Source organism: Triticum urartu, chromosome 5A, assembly GCF_056163025.1.
Source record: "Triticum urartu cultivar PI428250 chromosome 5A, HENAU_Tu73, whole genome shotgun sequence".
NCBI lineage: Eukaryota > Viridiplantae > Streptophyta > Magnoliopsida > Poales > Poaceae > Triticum > Triticum urartu.
In genome coordinates, this window is record NC_141877.1 from 18,687,449 (window position 1) to 18,710,085 (window position 22,637).

At 48.2% G+C, this 22,637-nt stretch overlaps 1 protein-coding gene across 1 annotated transcript; it reads right to left on the reverse strand.

The window, feature by feature from the left end:
• Positions 1-15,539: 15,539 nt before the first annotated feature.
• Positions 15,540-17,022, reverse strand: LOC147967570 (uncharacterized). Its single transcript, XM_087523177.1, has 2 exons — positions 16,968-17,022; positions 15,540-16,861 (listed from the first exon to the last, which is right to left on the reverse strand). The coding sequence occupies exons 1-2, from the start codon at positions 17,020-17,022 to the stop codon at positions 15,540-15,542; spliced, it is 1,377 nt and encodes a 458-aa protein (XP_087379303.1).
• Positions 17,023-22,637: the final 5,615 nt, after the last annotated feature.

Genomic DNA, 22,637 nt, shown 5'->3' on the forward strand with positions numbered 1-22,637 from the left:
GTGCAAGGCCCAACTAGATGCCGCACTAGCCGCAGCAGGGGAGCCCAAAGAGACCCCCTCAGGTAAAATACACTTTGAAAGATTAGTATTGTGCGGTGTGGGTGCAAATCTGACAAATCATATTGCAGATGGCGCCGGACTCAATCTGGAAAAGCAACAACTCTTACGCCGGCTAAAGGCCGGTGAGAGTACGTTGACAAAGGTGAGGCGAGAGAAGAATGATCTTCAGGATGCCAACACCAAGCTGGACGTCGAACTTAAAGATGTTCGTGGCCAGCTGTCGGACTCCAGAAGGAGAATCAGCGGCTTCGACGCGGCATATTTAGTAAGTGCTTGAACGAACTCTGAAAAAAGAGTTCGGCGAGGAAGTCGACTAACAGAGTAATGTCTGTAGGTATGCTCACAGATCGTCCTGCAGAGGAGATGCCCGGTTCTACGGGTGACCTTCTTCCCGAACTCTTGCAACTGCACGAGCGAATTCGGCAGGCGATGCGAGGCATTGCCCAAGCCTTATGGCCTGCCCACTCCATGCCCGAGGGACTTGGAGAGCTTGCGGAGAAGCTGAAGGGAGCTCGGCGGCGCTTCCGGTTGTGTAAGATATCGGCCTGCCGATAGGGCGCTAGCGAGGCCTGGGCCATGGTGAAGACCCGTTTTACGAAGTCTGACCCAAACCACATGGCCGAGGTCGGACCAGTGGGGCCTGACGGGAAGGAGATCCCTGTAAGCTTAGTATACGGCCAAGTAGAGTTAGCCGCGAAGTATTTCTCGCAGGACTGTAAATTAGACAGCCTGTTAGATGGTATAGAAGAGGAATACAATCAGTCAGAATGATTATGTAATTTTGAATTGACATGTGTAATGCCTTCTAGCCGGATTGTAGATCGTTTGTCGTTGCTGAGCTTTTCGCTTCAACCTCGGGACCTGACGGTCCGGAGTGTGTCCGAATACCATAGTGGTTATATAAGAACCGGGGTATGCGTGGAGACCAGGCGTAGGGGTCATTAGTGCTTTATCAGACAAGTGCCCAACTAGTTATGTTATATTACATGGTTAGAAAGAAACATCTTCCAGAGAGAATAGTTCCGTTAAGGGTTCCTTTCGCTGGGAGGCATGCCCTAAAGTGCATGTCCGGACTGCGTGAAAAGACGCAGAAAAAAGCATCTGGGGGCGCATAAAATGAGTAAAAAGATCATCTTTTATTTCACCGACCGAATATTCTCTTAAGAACACTAGCTTTCGGCTTCACCCAGTCTGAGGTACACATCCGGCTGACCCGGCAGTAACAATCGCAGAGGTGCTCCCTTTACCGCCTAGCCGAACAATCGGGAACGTAGGGGTAAGCATAGGAGCCAGGCAACCCAGCTTGGCCAAAACTTAAGTCATATCGATGCATATAATGGTGAAGAAAAAGGTACATGTGGAAGTTTGACGCATGTGTTAGGCGTGAAGCCCATATAAATAAGCTTCTGTTAAAGAAGCCCCCAGGTTTAATAAGCGCGAGTGGCGCGTCACTAGATGAGCCTTTAAGGGCTATAAAAGAAAAGAGGGGAAGGAGAGAAATGTAAGACAGAAAAATGCAAAAAATGGACAGAGGAAGGAGACGAACACAGAATCCGGCGCTAGGCATAGAATCTTCGGAGGCGGGTGGCGTTCCACGGGTTCGGCTCGAGTCAGTTATCCGACGCATCTCGCAGGCGGTATGCCCCACCAGTCAGGACTTGGTCGATTATGAATGGACCTTCCCACTTGGGTTTGAGTTTTTCCTTTTTCTTATCCGGCAGGCGTAGAACTAGTTCGCCAACATTGTAATTTTTGGCCCGTGCTTCTCTACTTTGATATCTTCGGGCCTGCTGTTGATAAAATGCGGAACGGGCTTTTGCCACGTCACGCTCCTCCTCCAAGGCATCCAAGTTGTCCTGCCGATCGAGCTCGGCTTCTCTTTCTTCGTACATGCGCACTCTAGGTGAGTCATGAATTATGTCGCAGGGCAGAACTGCCTCTGCACCGTACACCATGAAAAATGGTGTGTATCCGGTGGTGCGATTTGGCGTGGTCCGCAACCCCCATAGCACGGAGTCGAGCTCCTCTACCCAGTGCGTGTTAGATTCCTTGAGGGACCGCACCAGTCTGGGTTTAATGCCGCTCATGATAAGACCATTTGCGCATTCGACCTGGCCGTTGGTTTGTGGGTGATAGACGGAAGCATAATCGAGCTTGATGCCCATGTTTTTGCACCAGAGTTTTACCTCGTCGGCGGTAAAGTTTGTACCGTTATCGGTTATGATGCTGTGGGGGATGCCATAACGGTGTACAACCCCGGATATGAAGTCTATCACAGGTCCGGATTCGGCCGTTTTAACAGGCTTGGCTTCTATCTATTTGGTGAACTTATCCACCATGACCAGTAAGTATTTTTTCCTATCGGTCCCACCTTTAAGAGGTCCGACCATGTCAAGCCCCCTGACCGCAAAAGGCCAGGTGATGGGTATAGTTTGGAGTGCGGTGGGTGGCATATGGCTTTGGTTGGCAAAAGGTTGGCAACCAGCGCATCGTTGGACTAGGTCCTGAGCGTCTGCCCGGGCCGTCGGCCAATAAAAGCCTGTACGGAAAGCCTTGCTAACAAGGGACCGAGCAGCGGCGTGGTGACCACCGCGTCCGGCATGAATTTCAGCCAGAAGGTTCCGCCCTTCCTCTTCGGAGATGCACCTTTGAAGGACTCCGGTAGTGCTTTTCTTATATAGCTCTCCCTCATGGACTCTATAGGCTTTAGATCGCCGCACTATGCAGCGGGCCTCGTTTTGGTCCTCCGTGAGTTCCTGCCTAGTAAGGTAGGCTAGGAGTGGTTCTGTCCACGGGGCGATAACCGCCATTATTACGTGGGCTGAGGTGTAATTTCATTGGCAGAGCCTCCAATTGTGTCAGATTGTTCGGCGTCGAGTGGTGCGGCTGGGTCCGGGCTGTTATTTGCGGGTTCCCCCTCCCATGCTACGGATGGCTTGAAAAATCTTTCCAAAAAGATGTTGGGGGACTACATCGCGTTTTGCTCCGATGCGTGCCAGGACGTCCGCTGCTTGATTGTTTTCTCGGGCTATATGGTAAAACTCCAGCCCTTCGAACCGAGCTGACATTTTTAGGACAGCGTTGCGGTAAGCTGCCATTTTTGGGTCCTTGGCGTCGAAGTCTCCATTTATTTGGGATATCGCGAGGTTTGAATCCCCGCGTACCCCTAGGCGTTGGATACCCATGGATACTGCTATCCTGAGACCATGTAGGAGGGCCTCATATTCGGCTGCATTGTTGGAATCCGTGTACATGATCTGGAGCACATATTGGACTGTGTCTCCTGTGGGGGACGTCAGGACGACGCCAGCCCCCAGTCCGGCCAACATTTTGGAGCCGTCGAAATGCATAATCCAGTTTGAATATGTGCCGTACTCTTTAGGGAGCTCGGCCTCCGTCCGTTCTGCGACGAAGTCGGCCAAAACTTGCGATTTAATAGCTCGCCGCGGCTTATAGGTTATATCGAACGGGATAAGCTCGATGGCCCATTTTGCAATCCGGCCCGTTGCATCGCGGTTGTTGATAATATCGTTGAGTGGTACTTCCGAGGCTATTGTTATGAAACACCCTTGAAAGTAGTGTCGTAGCTTCCGGGATGCCATGAATACCGCGTATGCAATCTTTTGATAATGCGGGTACCATGATTTGCATGGAGTGAGGACAGTGGACACGTAGTAGACCGGCCTTTGAAGGGGGAATTTGTGTCCATCCGTTTCCCGCTCGACAACGAGCACTGCGCTGACAACTTGATGTGTTGCTGCAATGTACAATAACATTAGTTCGCCGGTGTTCGGCGCGGCCAGGACTGGGTTTGTTGCCAATATGGCTTTTATTTCATCAAGTCCAGCCGTGGCGGCATCCGTCCCCTCGAAGTGTTCGGTGCGCCGAAGAAGGCGATAGAGGGGTAGTGCCTTTTCTCCCAAGCGGGAGATGAAGCGGCTTAAAGCCGCCACGCATCCTATTAATTTTTGTATTTGTTTGAGGTCCTTTGGGATATCCAATTGTGACAAGGCTTGGATCTTGGCTGGATTTGCTTCAATTCCTCTACCGGATACAATGAATCCCAAGAGCTTTCCGGCTGGAACGCCGAAGACGCATTTTTCCGGGTTGAGCTTGATGTCATATTTTCGGAGGTTATCGAATGTAAGCCTCAAGTCGTCTACTAGAGATTCGACATGTCTTGATTTCATGACCACATCATCCACATACGCCTCCACTATTTTGCCGACCTGGTTTGCCAGACATGTCTGGATCATGCGCTGATATGTTGCGCCGGCCTTTTTGAGCCCGAAGGGCATTGTGTTGAAGCAGAATGGGCCGTATGGTGTGATGAATGCTGTTGCGGCTTGGTCTGATTCCGCCATCTTGATTTGATGGTAATCGGAGTATGCGTCGAGGAAACACAATGAATCGTGTCCTGCGGTGGCATCGATAATTTGATCGATACGGCGGAGGGGGAAGGGATCCTTTGGGCAAGCCTTGTTAAGGTCTTTAAAATCGACACACAGGCGCCAGGATTTGTCCTTCTTTGGTACCATCACCAGGTTTGCTAGCCAGTCCGGATGTTTTATGTCTCTAACGAATCCGGCCTCCAATAGCTTGGCTAGCTCCTCTCCCATAGCCTGTCTCTTGGATTCAGAAAAACGCCGAAGGGCTTGTTTGACAGGTTTGAATACTTTTAGGATATTTAAGCTGTGTTCGGCCAGCCTGCGTGGGATCCCTAGCATGTCTGAAGGGTGCCAGGCGAAAATGTCCCAGTTCTCTCGTAGGAACTCTCGCAGTGCGGCGTCTACATCAGGGTTCAGTCGTGCCCCGATGGAAGCTGTTTTATTGGGGTCTGTTGGATGGACCTGGAATTTGACTATTTCGTCAGCTAGCTTGAAGGGTGTGGATTTGGATCTCTTGTCGAGTATCGCATCATCCCTGTTAACTGTGGAGCGCAGCGCAGTCAGTTCCTCGGCCGCTAAGGCTTCGGATAGTGCCTCAAGGGCTAATGCGGCCGTCTTGTTTTCGGCGCGGAGTGCTATGTCCGGATCACTAGCTAGAGCGATAATTCCATTCGGCCCGGGCATCTTAAGCTTTATGTACCCGTAATGGGGTATTGCTTGGAAGATTGTGAATGCTTCCCGCCCTAGTAAAGCGTGATATCCACTTTTGAACGGGGCCACCTGAAACGTGACTTCTTCGGACTTGTAATTATCCGGCGTGCCGAACTTCCTGTGCAGCGCGCTTCCCGACTGGGGATTATTCCTCTAAAGGTTGTGCTGCTTCGCTCGATGCGGTTCCAGTCTATTTCCATTTTTTGAAGGGTTTCCTCATAAATGAGGTTCAGTCCGCTGCCTCCATCCATGAGCACCTTGATGAGGCGAAAGCCGTCCACTATGGGACTGAGGACCAATGCGGCTGGTGCTCGGGCTGTTCGGAATCTAGGTTCATCACTTGCGTCGAAGGTAATAGCAGTGTCGCTCCATGGATTTATTGTTGCAACTTGATAGACTTCGGCGAGGCTGCGGAGTGTTCTTTTTCGCATATTGTTTGATGCGAAAGTCTCGAAGACTGTGAGAACGGTACTGGTGTCCTCGGGCTGGCTTTCTGTGGCCTCCAGAATTAAGAGGTTCTCGCCAATTTTGGCCACCTGCCGGAGTATCCAACATGCTCTAAGGCTGTGAGTTGGTGTGGCGTCCTCTGTACTGTGAATTCTACAGGATCCATCAAGCCACCTTTCCAGTACGGTTCCATGCCCTGTAGAGGGTTTTGGCTTTTTGGTGTTTATCCCGGGTGTCCTATGATGATGCACCCTCTTAGTTCGGACGGGATTACTATTCAAGGCCGGATTATCCCAGAATTTTATTTCGGTTTTCCAGGCGCTTTCCATCGCACAGTATTTTTGTAGTATGGACGCCAAGTCAGCGAAGCGTGTAATATCACGACGACTTACGGCGTTAAGGATTCCCTCGTCCGTGCAATTACTGCAGAAAATTGAGATTGCGTCTCCCTCGCGGCAATCCTTTATCCTGTTCATAACCAGGAGGAATCTGGCCCACTAATGATGTACTGTTTCCTCGGGCCTCTGCCTGATTTGGGAGAGATCGCTTATGTTCGGGTGGGCGGGTGTCGTTGAATCTGAAACCTCACCCAATCCAAGATTCGGAGGCCGAAGAGTTTCCGAACTCTGAAGTTCGGATTCTTGGATGTTGTCCAACGAATCTAGCCCGTTGCCTGATCCTAAGCTCAGTCTTGAGTTACATCCTCCTCTCCGTGGGTATCCGGCTTGGAGAGGTCGGGAATTCGGACGTAGCTAGTCCTTAAAATAGATGAAGGGTCGCCGCACTGCACCTCTACCACGGCAACGTTGTGGGTGACTTGGGGAGAATTAATTTCTCTTAGATCGGGTTTAAGCCCAACCTGGTCGTAATCCGTAGCGACCCCCATGGCGGCGATGCGATCCAAGAGCTCGTTTACGGAAGAGAGCTCCATTGGATCTAGCCACTCGACGAGCTCCGAGCTGACGTGTAGGTTGCTTTTGATGACCCGAGAGGTCACCGTCGGCGCAACAGCCGAACAGGCGGTCATGAGGAAACCACCTAGCCGGAGAGTTTGGCCGATAGCCAAGGCTCCCTTAGCAACGGCGCCGTCTTTAAAGACGGGAGGAGGCATCCTTCCTGATTGCGGCGGCACAAAGGAACTCTCAATGAAAGCACCAATGTCGGTGTCAAAACTGGCGGATTTCGGGTAGGGGGTCCCAAACTGTGCATCAAGGCCGGATGGTAACAGGAGACAAGGGACACGATGCTTTACCCAGGTTCGGGCCCTCTCGATGGAGGTAATACCCTACTCTTGCTTGATTAATATTGATGATATGGATAGTACAAAAGTAGATCTACCACGAGATCAAGGAGGCTAAACCCTAGAAGTTATCCTATGGTATGATTGTTGTATATGGAGTTGATGCCCTACGGACTACAACCCTCCGGTTTATATAGACACCGGATAGGGTTAGCGTTACACAGAGTCGGTTACAATGGTAGGAGATCTTGAATATCCGCATAGCCAAGCTTGCCTTCCACGCCAAGAAAAGTCCCATCCGAACACGGAACGAAGTCTTCAATCTTGTATCTTCATAGTTCAGGAGTCCGGCTGAAGGTATAGTCCGGCTACCCGAACAACTCCTAATCCAGGACTCCCTCACAACCCATTGGGACCTTATAGCTAGTTCCCACAAATGGAGGAGAAGGGTGGTTGATTAGGACTTGTGAGGGGTAGGCCAGACCACGTGGCATAACACTCGGTTGTAAACGTTTAGCATGTAGGGTGCCAGAGATCATATAATTGAACTTGTCAGGTGGGCTCAGCAAAGACACTGAGACATGTGTTGCCACTTTAAATATGCTTCTCAAGTACACTTCCTCTTACAAGAAGTTCCCATGAATACGTGTGCAGCGTTCTCTGCTGACCTTGACCAAACATTTTCTAATTACTCATACCTGGGAATGGAAGGCAACGGAAAGTTCACAACATGAAAGAGCAAAGATGTAAGTGGTTGTCCATATCAGATCCTATGCTACAAATCAGATTTCAGAAGCCATTAATTCCCTTGGACATCAATTTGCAAAGAGAAACGTCAGTAGTAGTATGCAAGTAGCTGTACTAGACCTTAGAGCATCTCCACAAGATGATGTAAAAGTGGGTGCCAAAAATGGTTTAAAGGCAGTAGAGAAAGTTACTGTGCACAAGAAAGTTTTTTGCCATAACATATGATGTAAAATTGGTGTCCTAAACAGTCAAACATTAACATTATTCATTGCGTATTCCCAAATTACAAATTCTAATACGAAATGTTCAACATTAACATTAAAATGGCATCACACTAGATAGTTAAATAGTACTACGCATGGATCATCGCCCTACTCCTCCTAAAGTCTACACTAGACCATCACGGGGAAGGAGTATTTGTACACACAAATACCATGAAAGTCGTCGCCGTATGAGTCGATGTCCATTGCGCCTCCGCTCGAGGGGCCTAGCGATTAGTCATTTTCATTGTAAGTAGATAGTTTCACCTCGTCCTCGTCTCTCCCAGTCAAGCTGGTTGAACAACTCATTGACTACCATGCTGATCCAGTGAGCATGCTTCTCTTCCTGTGCTCTTTGTCCCTCTTGGCGTAGAAGACAATGTCTTCCACCATGAGGTCCAGATTGGCCTTGGCGAACGTCTTCATGTACAACGAATCACTAGCGTCGGTTATGCGTTGCGCCTTGAACCAGCAATTTGCATTCTCCTTCTCATGGGACATGATCCACATGGGAGAGCGAGGAACTCTGCTTCTTTGGCCGTCTTGTGGAAGTTGAGCTCGGCCCGGCTCAAGCCGAACTGGAGCACCACCACGTCATATGTGCAAGCGGCAAGCATTGTTGCCCCGAAGGTGCTGAGCCACTCCCCCCCCCCCCACACACACACCCTCACAGGTGATCTCGACAGTGGTCCGACAACTACCGCCGAACGTCGTGGTACGAAATGGTGTGTGCGATGGGGCAGCCATATTTGGGCGGTAACTGGGTGGTGACTGTTGCAAGAGACCAGGTATGCGACACTAGGGAGGAGGAAAATGGGTCAGATTATGGTTGCAGGGAGCCGGGGTGGCTCGTGGAGCCTGACAAGGTGGTGGCATCGACCTTCAGCGAGGCGACTGCGGTGGGAAACTTCAGCTGTCTTTTTAGATACTCTCGCCAAGCTTTATTTATGTAACCACAATGTTTACGGTACAAAAAGAAGATCACATGGTTGGCCAAACCAGACATGAAGGCCAAACCCTAAAGTTAAAGCATGCTTAGCGAGATTGTGAGCCTTGGTATTCGAGGCTCTATATTCGTGGACTATATTACATGATATAAACACGGCCGAATGATATCTGATTTCACGTAAAATTGCTTCATACTCCGCCAATGATCCATGTTTAACTCCGTCCACCACTATCTTGCAATCTGACTCCCCATGAATCTTTTGCACATAAAGATCATAAGCCAAATCTAGGGCTTCTCTAACAGCTAGCGATGTAAATGGAAAATAAATGGTGTTCACAAGTCCCGTTTAGCTAGCTTTACTTAGCTCCGTAGTTCATTTTCCCGGAAAGAAAAAGAAAATTTTAACTATTAGATTACATAGTGGGTTAAACGAGATTAAACAGGACCCAGTTGACATCCCTACGTAACAGCCATTGCCTCAAGAGTTTCAGGGTCTGAAAAGTTCCTTACAGTTACAGAAGATGCTCCAACAAAAGTACCTCCTGAATCCCGGCACAATGCAGCGAAAATGCCATAGCTCCCATTCCTCATTACTGCAGCATCAGTGTTGAACTTCACATGGTTCTCCGGTGGCACCACCCACGCCGTTGACCGCATCGGCTCAGACCTGGCTCATCCGCTGTTCGGCTTCGCTAGTGCCTCTAGATCAGCCAGAAAAGAGTTAATAAAATAGTGAGTGGACAGCGGACTTTGAAGATATCTTCGTGTATCACTTTTCGCCTGGTTTTCCAAATTTCCCACAAGGAGACCGCCATCCTTGTGCACTCATTCCGATCAAGAGTTTCATCCATCGAAAACTGCCACTCCTTCGCATTCCACTCCAAATTTGCACACATATACTCAACAACCTCTTCGGGACCTAAATCCCAGAAACTTCAGCTGGTGATTGGGCATTCGTGTGATGGGCTTTTGATTTTGCGGCAGCCACAATGATGCTGCAAATATTCAACAACATAAGCTAAAATTTTGGGGCGCTCAATTTTTTCATCACCATATGCGGATGTGCATCCGCTGAAGCACCGGTTTTGGTCCAAAATGGCCTAAACGGCAGTCTTCTAGGTACGGTCACATTTTTCCATTGTATGATGTGTTGAATATCTTGTACGTCACGTTAGGCAGTAGATAGATATGTATATTAATTTTGTATCTCTTTATCTTTCCCTCTTGTGTAATCTCTCTCTCCCTTAACAATCTCGCCCTCTCGGTTAGGTCTCCAACCATCGAGCCCTTATACCTACGATCGGTCCACAATCCATATCAATATATAAGCTGCGGGCACCCCCGTATGTGTGTTGAGACGCTTCATAGAAATTCCACAAGGTATACAGAGCCTTCATCTCCCATCTCATCTAGCAACCTTCCTCCCCAACCTTCTCAACGACCATAGCCACCATGTCCTCATCTTCAAGATTTGTTTCTTCGAAGGCCGGCCTAAGCAACAACATCTCAGACCCCTTACCCACACCAACTTAATCCTATGGCGCTCTCAAGCTCGCTCCCAGATCACGGGGCTGGCCCTTACGGATACCTAGATCAAACCATTGTCGGCCCTCCCAAAACCATTGTTGCCAAGAACTCCGAAGGCAAGGAGGAAACCGTTCCTAATCCTGCCTATAACCCATGGCTTGTCCAAGACCAACAAATCGTAGCACACCTACTCCACAACCTATCCAAGGAAGTGTGGACCCAAGTAGCCTCGATTGAAAAATCGCATGCTATCTGGACAGCTCTCTCCAACATGTTCTTTGCTCAGCCCTTATCTTGTGCCAACAACATCCGCTCCTCCCTCACCAATGCGCAAAAGGGAACACAATCTGTTTCCACCTATTTTAGATACATGAGATCCTTCTCTGATGAGCTTACTGTCGCTGGAAAACCCATCACTGAAGATGAATTAATCTCTTTCATCATAGCCGGCTTAGTTCTTGATTACCAACCAATTGTTTCTTCCCTTGATGTTTGCACCGTACTTCTCTCTATTCATCTTCTCTTTGCCATGGTCTCCAATTTCCATCAGAGGATGGATATGTTTCATGGCAACAACGCTGGATCCTTCAAATCCTCGGCGAACGCTACTGCACGTGGTCGTAATGGTCCTCAAAAACGCTATCGCGGCAACCAAGAGAAAGGCAGCGGCGGCGACAGATCTCGCGGAAATCAGGGCGGCGGCGGTAGCTACAACAGTGGCCGTGGTGGTGACTACAATGGCGGCGCGGGTGCCTATGGTGGCGGCGATGGTGGTGGCAGCAGCTACTACCAACCCCCCCCCCCCCCAATCCTAACGGTGGCCATGGGGGCGACTACCACAACAACCAATAGCAGCGATGCCCTCGCTTCTCCCAATAGCAGCGGTGCCCTTGCTTCTCCAACAACGGGGGGACGGGGGGCAGAAAGGTGGTGTGGCGGCGGTAGATCTTTACAAGGATATGATGAATATGAGGCCAAGTGCCAAGTCTGTAAAAAAAAACTAATCATATAGCCCAGGACTGCAACTGGCGCTATGAAGAAGATAATTCTCGAAAGAAGAAAGTTGTCACTGCCGTAGATGGTTCGTATGGTGTGGATACCAATTGTTATGCCGACACCGGAGCTAGAAGGTTACCATGCATGAGAGCTACCATGGTCACGATCAAGTTCACAATGCAAATGGACAAGGTATGAGAACACGTCATGTTGGCAAGTCATTTATTAATACCCCATATCATGACATTCATCTTAATAGAATCTTGCATTGTCCTACCACCAAGCAAAATCTACTTTCTGTTCATCGCATCGCTCTTGATAATCATGTCTTTCTAGAATTTCACCAATTTTTTTCTCGGTCAAGGATCAGGTCACAAAGAGAATCCTTTACAGAGGTAGATGCGTGGACGGGCTTTACCCATTGATTCCTCAAGTTAGCAGGTTCAATAATCAAGTGTGCAGTGCCACCCGTATCTCATTAGCTAGATGGCATGATCGATTAGGCCACCCTTCTTTTTCTATTGTTCAGCAAGTTCTTAGTAGAAATAAACTCCCAGTTGTCGGGGAGCATAATTCATAAACAATTTGTGATTCAAGTCAACGTGCTAAAAGTCATCAGTTACATTATCCTATGTCTACCACTGTTTCTATCAAGCCATTACAACTTATTTTTTCTGATGTATGGGGTCCAGCACCTTCATCTGTTGGTAGACATACATACGATGTTAGTTTCATTGATGACTATAGCAAATACACATGGATTTATCTTCTTAAGAACATTCTGATGTTTTTCAAGTCTTCCTTAATATTCAAGCTCTTGTTGAAAGGCAAATTGATACTAAAATCCTTGTTGTCTAGTCTGACTGGGGTGGTAAATATGAAAAGTTAAACTCCCTTTTTCAGCAAATTGGAATTTCTCATCACGTGTCATGCCCACAAGCCCATCAACAGAATGGGTCTTCCTCTCGTGTGGCCTTAATTCATAAGTTAGTTCCTCTCTTGCTTAGGGATGGAGGTTGCGGAACTTGTCAACAACAATCATACATCCGGCAGCACCAACAATTCATGAAGGTCTTCAAACTAACTCTCATTACCAATATCTAGGGATCGTCCATCGATCACACTTGTAATGTAGTCTTACTTGGTCGTACTCCGTCGGTAAAGTTGAAAAAGTTTTAGCATGACATTGGTCTAAGTCGAGTGCTCATCTTGGAATATCACCTTGATATTCATCCACAAAAAGGGGAGCATAGAAAGTAGCTAGGCACTACTACTATCTAGAGATTGAAGACCATTCTGATTAATTATTTCAGAAACTAAAGAGATGTTGATACGTCTCCGTCGTATCTACTTTTCCAAACACTTTTGCCCTTGTTTTGGACTCTAACTTGCATGATTTGAATGGAACTAACCCAGACTGACGCTGTTTTCAGCAGAATTGCCATTGTGTTATTTTTGTGCAGAAATAAAACTTATCGGAATGACCTAAAAATCAACGGAGAATTATTTTGGAATATATAAAAAATACTGGAAGGAAGATTCACGTCAGGGGGGCCTCCACCCGTCCACGAGGGTGGGGGGCGCGCCCTACCCACTGGGCGCGTCCCCCTGCCTCGTGGGACCCTGACGCTCCACCGTTCTCAACTCCAACTCCATATATTCGCGTTAGGGGAAAAATCAAATAGAAAAATTCATCGCGTTTTATGATACGGAGCCGTCGCCAAGCCGTAAACTCTCTCGGGAGGGCTGATCTGGAGTCCGTTCGGGGCTCCGGAGAAGGGAATCCATCATGATCATCAACCTTCCTCCATCACCAATTTCATGACGCTCACCGACATGCGTGAATAATTCCATCGTAGGCTTGCTGGACGGTGATGAGTTGGATGAGATTTATCATGTAATCGAGTTAGTTTTGTTAGGGTTTGATCCCTAGTATCCATTATGTTCTGAGATTGATGTTGCTATGACTTTGCTATGCTTAATGCTTGTCACTAGGGCCCGAGTGCCATGATTTCAGATCTGAACCTATTATGTTTTCATCAATATATGAGAGTTCTTGATCCTATCTTGCAAGTCTATAGTCACCTATCATGTTTTATGATCCGTTAACCCCGAAATGACAATAATCGGGACCACTACCAGTGATGACCGTAGTTTGAGGAGTTCATGTATTCACCATGTGTTAATGCTTTGATCCGGTTTAAGAGTACACACTGGATAAATTTATGTAAATTTGTGAGTACTACTGCTTGTAGGGCGGCTTGTACGGCATGTACTCTGAAAGTGTAGGACATGATTCATGCAGCTGCTTATGATAAATTTCAGTAACCATTGTGCTTGTGTGTTCATGGTGCCTTTGGCTTAAAATGGTTACTACTCCTAAACTTTCAGAACATCACCTTGCAGTGTTCAGTAATGGAATAAAAGTTTAGGACTATCTGGAGTTCATTGTGCTCGTGTGTTTATTGTGCACTACTGCTGCTGCTTGTGCATCTGTTTCAGGCTCTGAATTTGCTTTTGTTCTTGTGACTGTCCGTCAGGTCGCCGAGCCCGTACGCTGGTGTGAGCAGCCTGGGTTGCCGGGTGCTCGCTGTCCGGCAGCACACCACGACGCGACACAGGGTGGTGGAGGCCGAGCTCACCCAGGTCGAGACCATATGGTGGCAGTAGGAGGAGACTGAGCACCGTGTGGTGTGAGCGCCGATTGAAAATCACCAGCGAGTCCTACTTCAACTGCGATGCAATGTGAGCCTCACTTGTCGTCCTCCCTCTCTTTTTCTTTTGTGAGAAAAAATGCATTTCAGTTTTGAGTTTGCTCTGCTTTGAGAGAGAGAGAGAGAGGGTACCATGGTGGCTAGCTTTAACTCGTCCTGTGATTTTGTTTCCACCTGAATGTGCTATATGAACACTCCCTTGTTGTTTGTATACACTGTTGAGTCAAATTGCCTAACTTCTGAATGTCTACATGACCATTCTTTGCGTCTGTCAATGAAAATCGGTGTTAGCAATGTTCAGTTTTACCAATGTGTTTTGAAAATAAAAATCCATTTAGTGAGCACATTTGCTAGGAGTACAGTGTTACAAATGCCAATGTTCAGTTTTACCAATGTTCAATTTTCAGAGGGAATACTCCATTTAGTGAGCACATTTGCTGGCTTGCAATAAGAGGATTAGCATTAGTTCAAATTCTCGGTATCTTCTCTGTATGAGTAGTTTCAGTTAATTAACTGAAACTTTCTACTCCGTTTCTGCAGGAGCATCTTCTTGCTCTCTTGTCTCTTCTTATCTCTTCTTTTTCTCTTCTTATCTCTCCTCTCTTCTCTTATCTTATCCTCTCCTCTTCTTAAATAATTTTAATTAACTAGAAATTAAACCTTTTCTTTTAGTTAAATCTAATTAAACCTTTCTGTTAATTAAACTTAAATTGAACCTTTTCTGTTACTAAATCAAACCTTTTGCGTTAAAATTAAATTAAACTTTTTCCTCTCCTCTCCTGTTCCACTCCACTCCTCTCTCTTCTATTCCACTCCTTTCCTCTCATATTCCTCTCCTGGTCCTTTCCTTTAATAGCAGCAACAACAACAAGTCCTTTTCTTTAATTTAATTAAAACTAAAGGACTATGGATTATGACACATACTCTTCTCTAATTCACTCCTCTCCCATCAAAGAATGATCATACAAATGGAGTAGTAGAAATATACACATACAAATGGAGTATGGAGCAAAAAAAATACATGGAGTAAAAGTGCAAAATCAAATGGAGTAAAATTTTAAATGGAGTTACACATACAAGTGGAGTTAGACATACTCCAGCATACTACACACAAACAGCGTACTCCAACATACTCAAATATGGATTATTACAGACATGACAAGCATCACTAGCATCACAGCCTCATCGCAAGCAACTAGCCTCATCACTAGCATCACAAGCATCATCACTAGCATCAGAGCCTCATCACTAGCATCAGAGCCTCATCACAAGCACCACAAGCATCATCACTAGCATCACAGCCTCATCGCAAGCATCACAAGCATCATCACTAGCATCACACCCTCATCGCAAGCATCACAAGCATCATCACTAGCATCACAGCCTCATCGCAAGCATCACAAGCATCATCACTAGCATCACAGCCTCATCGCAAGCATCACAAGCATCATCACTAGCATCACAGCCTCACCACAAGCATCATTACAAGCTCATATTCCATTAATGAACCCTCCCCATTAGCCCTAAGTTGTGCAGGGCATTTGCATACACCGCTGGAGGGCATGATAATCTTGGAGGTAGTTGCCCAAGCCCCTCAAGCCTTTCCTTGTTTACATGGGGTATTTTGTACCCATTGCCACCTGCATGGTTCAGGATCTCAACCATGCACGTCTGCAGAGTTAGGAAAATTCTGTTGAGCTTGTAAACGTCATAGCCTTCAAATTCCTCCAAAACACCCTTAATAAGGTCTTGTAGTGTTTTAGGACTCATACAATCTGTCAGGGATTGGAGCGAGTTGAAAAACCCAAGGTCAAGCACATTCAAATCAGGACTGTTGGGAGGCTGTTGTATTATTCTGATGTCAAGTCCAGTTTTTGCGACAGCTTCTAGAAATTCCGGGTCATCTGGCAAGATATGTGGCTTAGCATTATCCTGCTGAATGTAGATGGTCTGTCCAGCATCACCTTTGGGCCAAACAACTTGTATTGCTGGCAAAACCTTCTCTATCAGGAACTCCCTCATCACTTTTCTGTCGACCTTTATTGATTTTGTCTCTATTGTACCTTTGGGCCTGTTGTCGCTTCTCCTTTGAGCAGGAACTTCCTTCACGAATGGCAAGATACCGATTTTCCCAGAGAAGGCCACATTTCCTTCACTGTCCCACCTCGGCTTAGCAAAGGCCGTCAAGAACATCACCTTGCCAATACAGTTGCCATGTATAGGCCTCTTAGGCTCTTCCTCCCCATCCAGCAAATAATATGTTTTATTCTTCTTTGTCATGTTAAACCACTTTTCGTCGATATGGACAACATTATGCATAGTCTTGAACTTATGCCTTGCAGATGTTATTGTTGCCTCATCAAGCATCGACAAACAAAATTTCATCCTATCATTCTTATTCTGGTCCTTTAGAGCTGGCTTCACACAGTTTGTATGCCTCCATATCAAGTTTAACATGAACTTTCTATGAAGTGTGGTAGGGCTACATCCCAGTTGCCAGGCAAGTGACCTAATGGTAGACCTTTTGTTTAATGGGATCGTTAGGATTTTTTCTAGGTTAATGTCCTTAGGCTTTCTTCCAGAATTTCCCTTTTTTTGATTAGAAACATCCACCTCTTTACCTTCGCTAATTTGCTTCATTGCTTTCCTCCAAATTCTTCGTATATTCCAAACACCCACTCCAATTTTTTTTGCAATGTCTTGCTTATCAGTTCCCAAAAAAGTGCCTCCTCTACTCATACACAGTGTATGCATTGCTACATAAGCAGCAAATTTTTGCTGGTCATTGGGGGTTTTATATTTCCTAGCAACTTGACCAACACCTGTACAACAACATACAACAGAGAAATGATTAAATGAAATGATCAAGTGATGAAGTGATGGAATGATCAAGTGATGAACTGATGGAATGATCAACTGTAACTGTACCTGGATTTTGAACTATTTCATCTCCTTCCATCCCCTCTTCTGTATCTCCTTCCATTTCTTCTCCTACATGTCCTTCCATTTCATTTTATGCATCTTCATCCATTTCATCCGCATCTTCTGCAGGTGGAGTGAAGTTGAGGTCTGGGAGATCCATTTTCTCCTGAAGATATGAATATGTAAGATGAAGTAGAAGTACAAGTAGAAGCACACGGTAATCTATCTTGAGTTAGTTAACTTGCACCAAAATGTAAGCCGTACATGACTATATTAAAGAAATAATTGAACATCATTGTATAAATGTCATCCTTATATTGTTACAGATATCTGAAAGGAGCTTTAGATGAACATCTTTCACAATTTGTCTTAGGAAGACACTGGGTGGTGGAATGAGGCAGGTAGGAGTCCTTTGTGCTGCTGCTGAAGTCGGTGTTCGCTACACCTTAGGCAAGCTTGCCGATGACCATCGGAAGGCCAAAGTTTTAGCAGGTTTCATATTGATCTATCTTCTCCATCCTATTTACAGGCCCTTAGCGGCATCAATATAACCTTGAATTTGGTTTTCTTTGTCCAAATGTTCAGATGGACTGAAGAAAGTCAAACAGTTCACAGTTGATTTGACTTTAGTGGGGACCAATATGGTTAGTCTATTGTTCCATCTATCTACTGAGCTTGATGTTTTTAGATTAAATATCATGTTTGTGACCTCCGTCCATGTATTCCCTTCGCTAGGTATTAATTTTTGAGGATAGGCATCCGTGATTCTAACAAAAGTCCCTGTATGTATACTTGTATCTCAATTCAGAAAGTTAGTCAGTTGGCCGCTTACTTGAGTAGATATATATTGGAGAGTTTTGAAAGTAGTTAATTTTCATTGCACTATTTCTTCTTCTTCTTCTGTTTATCGGTGCTACTGTTTTGCTCTATATTAACTGTAATCAGTTTATGTTCAGTTTTAAAAAAATGTCAAGAAGCGTCAACTATGTTCAGTTTCTTCGTAGTATAAGATCACCTTATTGCAAGAAAGCTGCTCTGTTTTGTTTAGAAGAAGAGTAGAATTGCACAAGTTACATCCTGAAGAATTGCACAAGTTACATCCTGAAGCATAATGGTAGAATTTACACAAGTTTGTCACGCTCCTTTGGCGGAAACTAACACACTGCTTTTGTGACGCAACAGTAGCAGGGGAGATTTGCGTTTTTGGCAAAGAGGAGGGGAGGAACTAACATGATGGCTTAGATCAATTACTGATGAACTAACATGATGTATGGATGCAGATTATTAATGCTGCTGTTTTTGGCTTTTTGCAGTGAACAGTCGATGCGGGGTAGAACTGCTTGATGATACACACGAGTCTGATTTTCAGGTGGCCAAATACACACGAGTCTAAACAAGACATGGGTCTGCTTTCCTCTTAAGCAGAGTAAGTACTCCATTACTCCACTCGTAGATATACATATCAGCATGATGCAAATTGTTAGAGTAAAAAGCAAAATGGTACAGAAATTCCAGTACATTTAATTATTTCAATCATCTTCAGTGTACTCCAAGTCAGTGGTACATCATATCTTTGTCAGTACCCAAATGATCATTTAATTATTTCTAGACAATCTGATCTCCCGGAGTATTTGAGAATTAGGCTCTATTCTCTTGCAGTACTCTCTTTGTCTGCATATCTTGATCAACTTGAGCATATCAAAAAAATCACTCCTAGTCCTGATGACTACTTTAACATATCTATCGTCAGAAGTAGATCTTCAGTATACTAGAGACTCAAATACTGTCCCCAGTGTGTTTCTGATGACAGTATGTTTGCAGTAATCAAGACAGTATGGTTCTGATAACAGCATATCTATGTAGATGATATCCTCAACAGAGAAATGTGTGTTTGTGTTTGCAGTATGATCATCAAGCTGTTTCCAGCGACAGAAGCGGAGCCTGGGGAGAGGAGATGAACCTGTGCCTGGGGTGAGGACAACCTAGGATGAGGAGAGCCTGGGCAGCAGCTGAGCCCAGCTCCAGCTCGCCTCAACCTGGGCGGACCTGGAGAGGAGGAGTCCCTGGAGATGGAGAGGAGTCCCTGGGCGTGGAGAGGAGGAGCGCCTGGGCGCCTGCGTTGGTCTGGATGGAGGTGGAGCTGTGGCGCCTGGAGCTCTGGGGTGGAGCGCCGGCGAGGGAGCTCCGGACCGCGGCGAGGGAGCTTCCGATCACGGCGGAGAAGGGCGACCAAAGAGGGGGTCTGGCTCTTGATTGGAGCGGCGTAGACAGCCGGCGGGGAAGGACGCCGGAGATGCGGACGATGAAGGAGCTTGGCGAAGGGGAGGAGGGACGGAATCCTCCTCCGCCTGGCGAAGGGGAGGAGCGAGGGAGTCCTGGCGGAGGGAAGGAGCGACGGAGAAAGACGACGACCTGAGCACGATTTCAAATCAGGGGCAGTTTTGTAATTTCACTATTTTTCACCTGGTCGGAAAAGACCCCAGCGACAATTATTTCGGAACGGAGGGAGTATATGGCTTGCTTGAAATAGGTAAGTCTTTGACAACATGGCCATCCCACCTGGGTTGAGTTGCGAATCAATGCTTGGAGGCTGTTAAATCGTGGGCTCATGGACTAAAAAACGAGGACACATGCTCAGCACGTAGGTGAATCAATGACTGCTTATGCTAGTTCTTCTTCAGCCTTCTTGTTTTCCCTTTCCCTTTCTTTTTCTTTGTCCTTCTTTCTCCTCTTCGGTCCCCCCTGTAGCTGTTTATTTGTTCTTGTACCCAAGTCAAGTGTTCATGCTCTCCCCAGAGACGAACGATCGTGTTTTAATGATATAAAAAGGTAGGGGCCTCACTCCCGATTTAGCTCAAAAGAATCACCTGGAAGAAATAATATCACAATGTTCAGATAAAAGGGTGAAGGAAGAAATCAAGCTGAAAATAAAAGCTAACAGAGAGCAACCTGGGACTGAAAGGATGATCCACACATCACGACGGGGATGGACGCACGGGATCAGCATCAGCAGCAGAGAGGATCTGCTGCAAAAAACAAGAGTACGGTACGGGCAACATCAAGAACTCTGCTCAAGACGTTATAAAAGGACGAACATCACAACTGTAATCTCGTACAGGGAGAGGTAGAGAAGAAATCAACAGTCACCTAGAAATTTGGCATCAGACCGCCCACCGACGAAGGATCATAGTCCAGGCGTCTAGCCACATCTCCTCGCCACCAGCCTAAGAGAGACTGCAAGCTCGCATGCGTCTTGCAAATCGTAACAGAAAGGGGGGCCGCGTTTAATTGGTGCCTAGATTTGGCCGCAACGAGGGAAAGCACGCAGTAAGAGCATCTCCAGCCGCGCCTCCAACAGAACCCTCCAAGGCCGTTTTTAACGCCGACGCTGAAAAATCGGCCCAGTCGCGTCCTCACGAGCCTGTTTTTTGCCGGATTGGGCCGAAATTGGCGCCGGCGCACTCAACCTGAAACCGGCGCGCTGGGGGACGCCCGGGGGCTTCGGCTCGAACGTTTTGGCGTGAAAGAGTGACGGGACCGGCGCGACAGCGAGACGAAGGCTGGTCGTCCTCATCGTCTTGGTTTTCCCGTGTGGAATCAATGCCAAGACTGCCGCCGGTCAGCCTACCATTGATTCACGGGCAGCGAAGTGCGGCGACGCCGCCCCGCCTTCCGCCACACGTTCACACGCGGCCATCCCCGAGCTGCTATAAAAGCCGCCCCTGGCCGTGCCGGTGAGGCACCAATCCTCCCCCTCCTCACCGCCGCACTTCCTCCCCTCTCTCCGTCGTTCGAGCCCCTCTCTCTCTCCCCCCCCCCGGCAACCATGAGCGTGAGGTACCCCGGTGACGCAGCGGCGGCCAACGGTTTCGGCTGCCGCTCGCTGCATGAGTTGGAGGCCCACCTCCTCCACGAGGCCAACTACCCCGCATCGCCCGACGTACGCGCTCCGTCGCGGTGGAGGCTCAGCGCCGGCAGGGTCCCTGTCCCCCCTCCGCCCGTCCCCGAGGCGCCCACCTATTTCCACGCCGAGCTCGAGCGTGCGCGGGCGTCCCTGACGGCCGCGGAGTTGGCGCTCCCGCAGTACGCCGCGCGACAACCACGTGGCATGGGCGGCGTACTTCAAACGCCGGCAGGAGGTGCGGCTCGCCTCCACCAACAACGCGCCGGCGCCGCGCGGCCGCAACAACAGCGAGCGCCGCCGCCTGTGGTGGGGCGTCCCGGGCCGTACGCTTAGCGGCGTCCTCGCGCACCTCGAGGGCGGCAACGACCCGCCGTTCGAGTACCCGACCACTCAGAGCGGCGGCGCGTGGCTGCCGAGGAGGATGATGGGATGGTCATCCTCCTTTTCCTCCTCCTCCTCCCGATCCTCCTCTCACTCCTCCGGCGCGCCGGCGTTTGTCAGCGTCAAGCCAGAGCCGTCTGAGACGCCGCTCGGTAGGCGCACCTGCGGCGCCAGCCTTGTCATCAACGACGGCGGCCGTGGCTCCTCCTCCTCGGCCACTCCTCACTTGGTCAAGCCGAAGAGGGAGCCAGGGCTGGCGACGGTGAAGCCGGAGCCGGGGCTCGCCGCCGTGAAGCCGGAGCCTGCTCTCACCGAGGAGGCCGACCAAGAAGAGGCTGCCTTGAAGTGGGCGCGCGAGGACTACACGCGCATGGAGCTGGACCGCCAGCGCCGCGCCCTGGAGGAGATCGCCGAACGCCGCCGCCGTGAAGCAGTGCCGGGGCAAGGGGTCGAGCAACGGCGCCGGCCGTGTCAAGGAGGAGAAGTAGGAGGACGACGCCGGCGACGAGTACGCCCTGCTCAGTGCCTACTTTGGCCCGTAGTTTAGGGTTTTTTTCCATGCATTTTATTTGTGTAAAAAACGACTAAATTTCGCCGAAATATGTCGTGTTTGTTGAAATTTGGCCTAAATATGTCGTGTTTGCTGAAATTCGGCCGGACTGTGAGGACGTCTGCGCCCCACGGCTGAGGACGTACTCGCCCCCACGCCGAAAAAACCGCCGGCTCGCCCCCAAAAGGCGATTTTCGGCGCGTTCTTGGGGACGCAATGGCTGGAGATGCTCTAACAAACCTGCAGGACAGCGGTGGCGCGAGGAGTCGAAGCCGCCGGCACAATCATTGAAGACAATGGAACCCGCGCTGGAGGCGCACGCATCCGACGATTCTCTCCACGTTAGCGGTGGCGGCGATGACGTCAAGGCTCTTAACCTTGTGGTCGTGGGTTTGAGCCCCACGGTGGGCGCCAACTGTCGTGGAATTGTCACGGCAGATGTCCTTAGTGTCAGGACATAGTCGCAAGGCCAACGCATCTATGTGGTAGCTTGAGAGGGGTTGAGCGGAATCGAGAGACGCAACATAAGACAAGGATTTAGACAGCTTTGGGCCCCGGGAAACATCATCCGGTAATAACCCTACATGCTGTTTGTAGCTAGATCTCATTATGCTTATGAGAGAGTCGCCGGTAAGCCAGCTCTTTGTGTCTAGCCCTAGAGATTATTTTCTGTCCCTCTTGGGAGCCCTGCCCCTCCTTATATATGTTGAAGGGGCGGGTGTCACACCCTCGATGCGACTATAGCTCCCACGTGTCGAGGCACGACTTAGAGACATAATCGCATTGAAGGCACTTGTCGCAAGTTAGGCAATCTTCACAACATCCCATGTAATAATAAAAA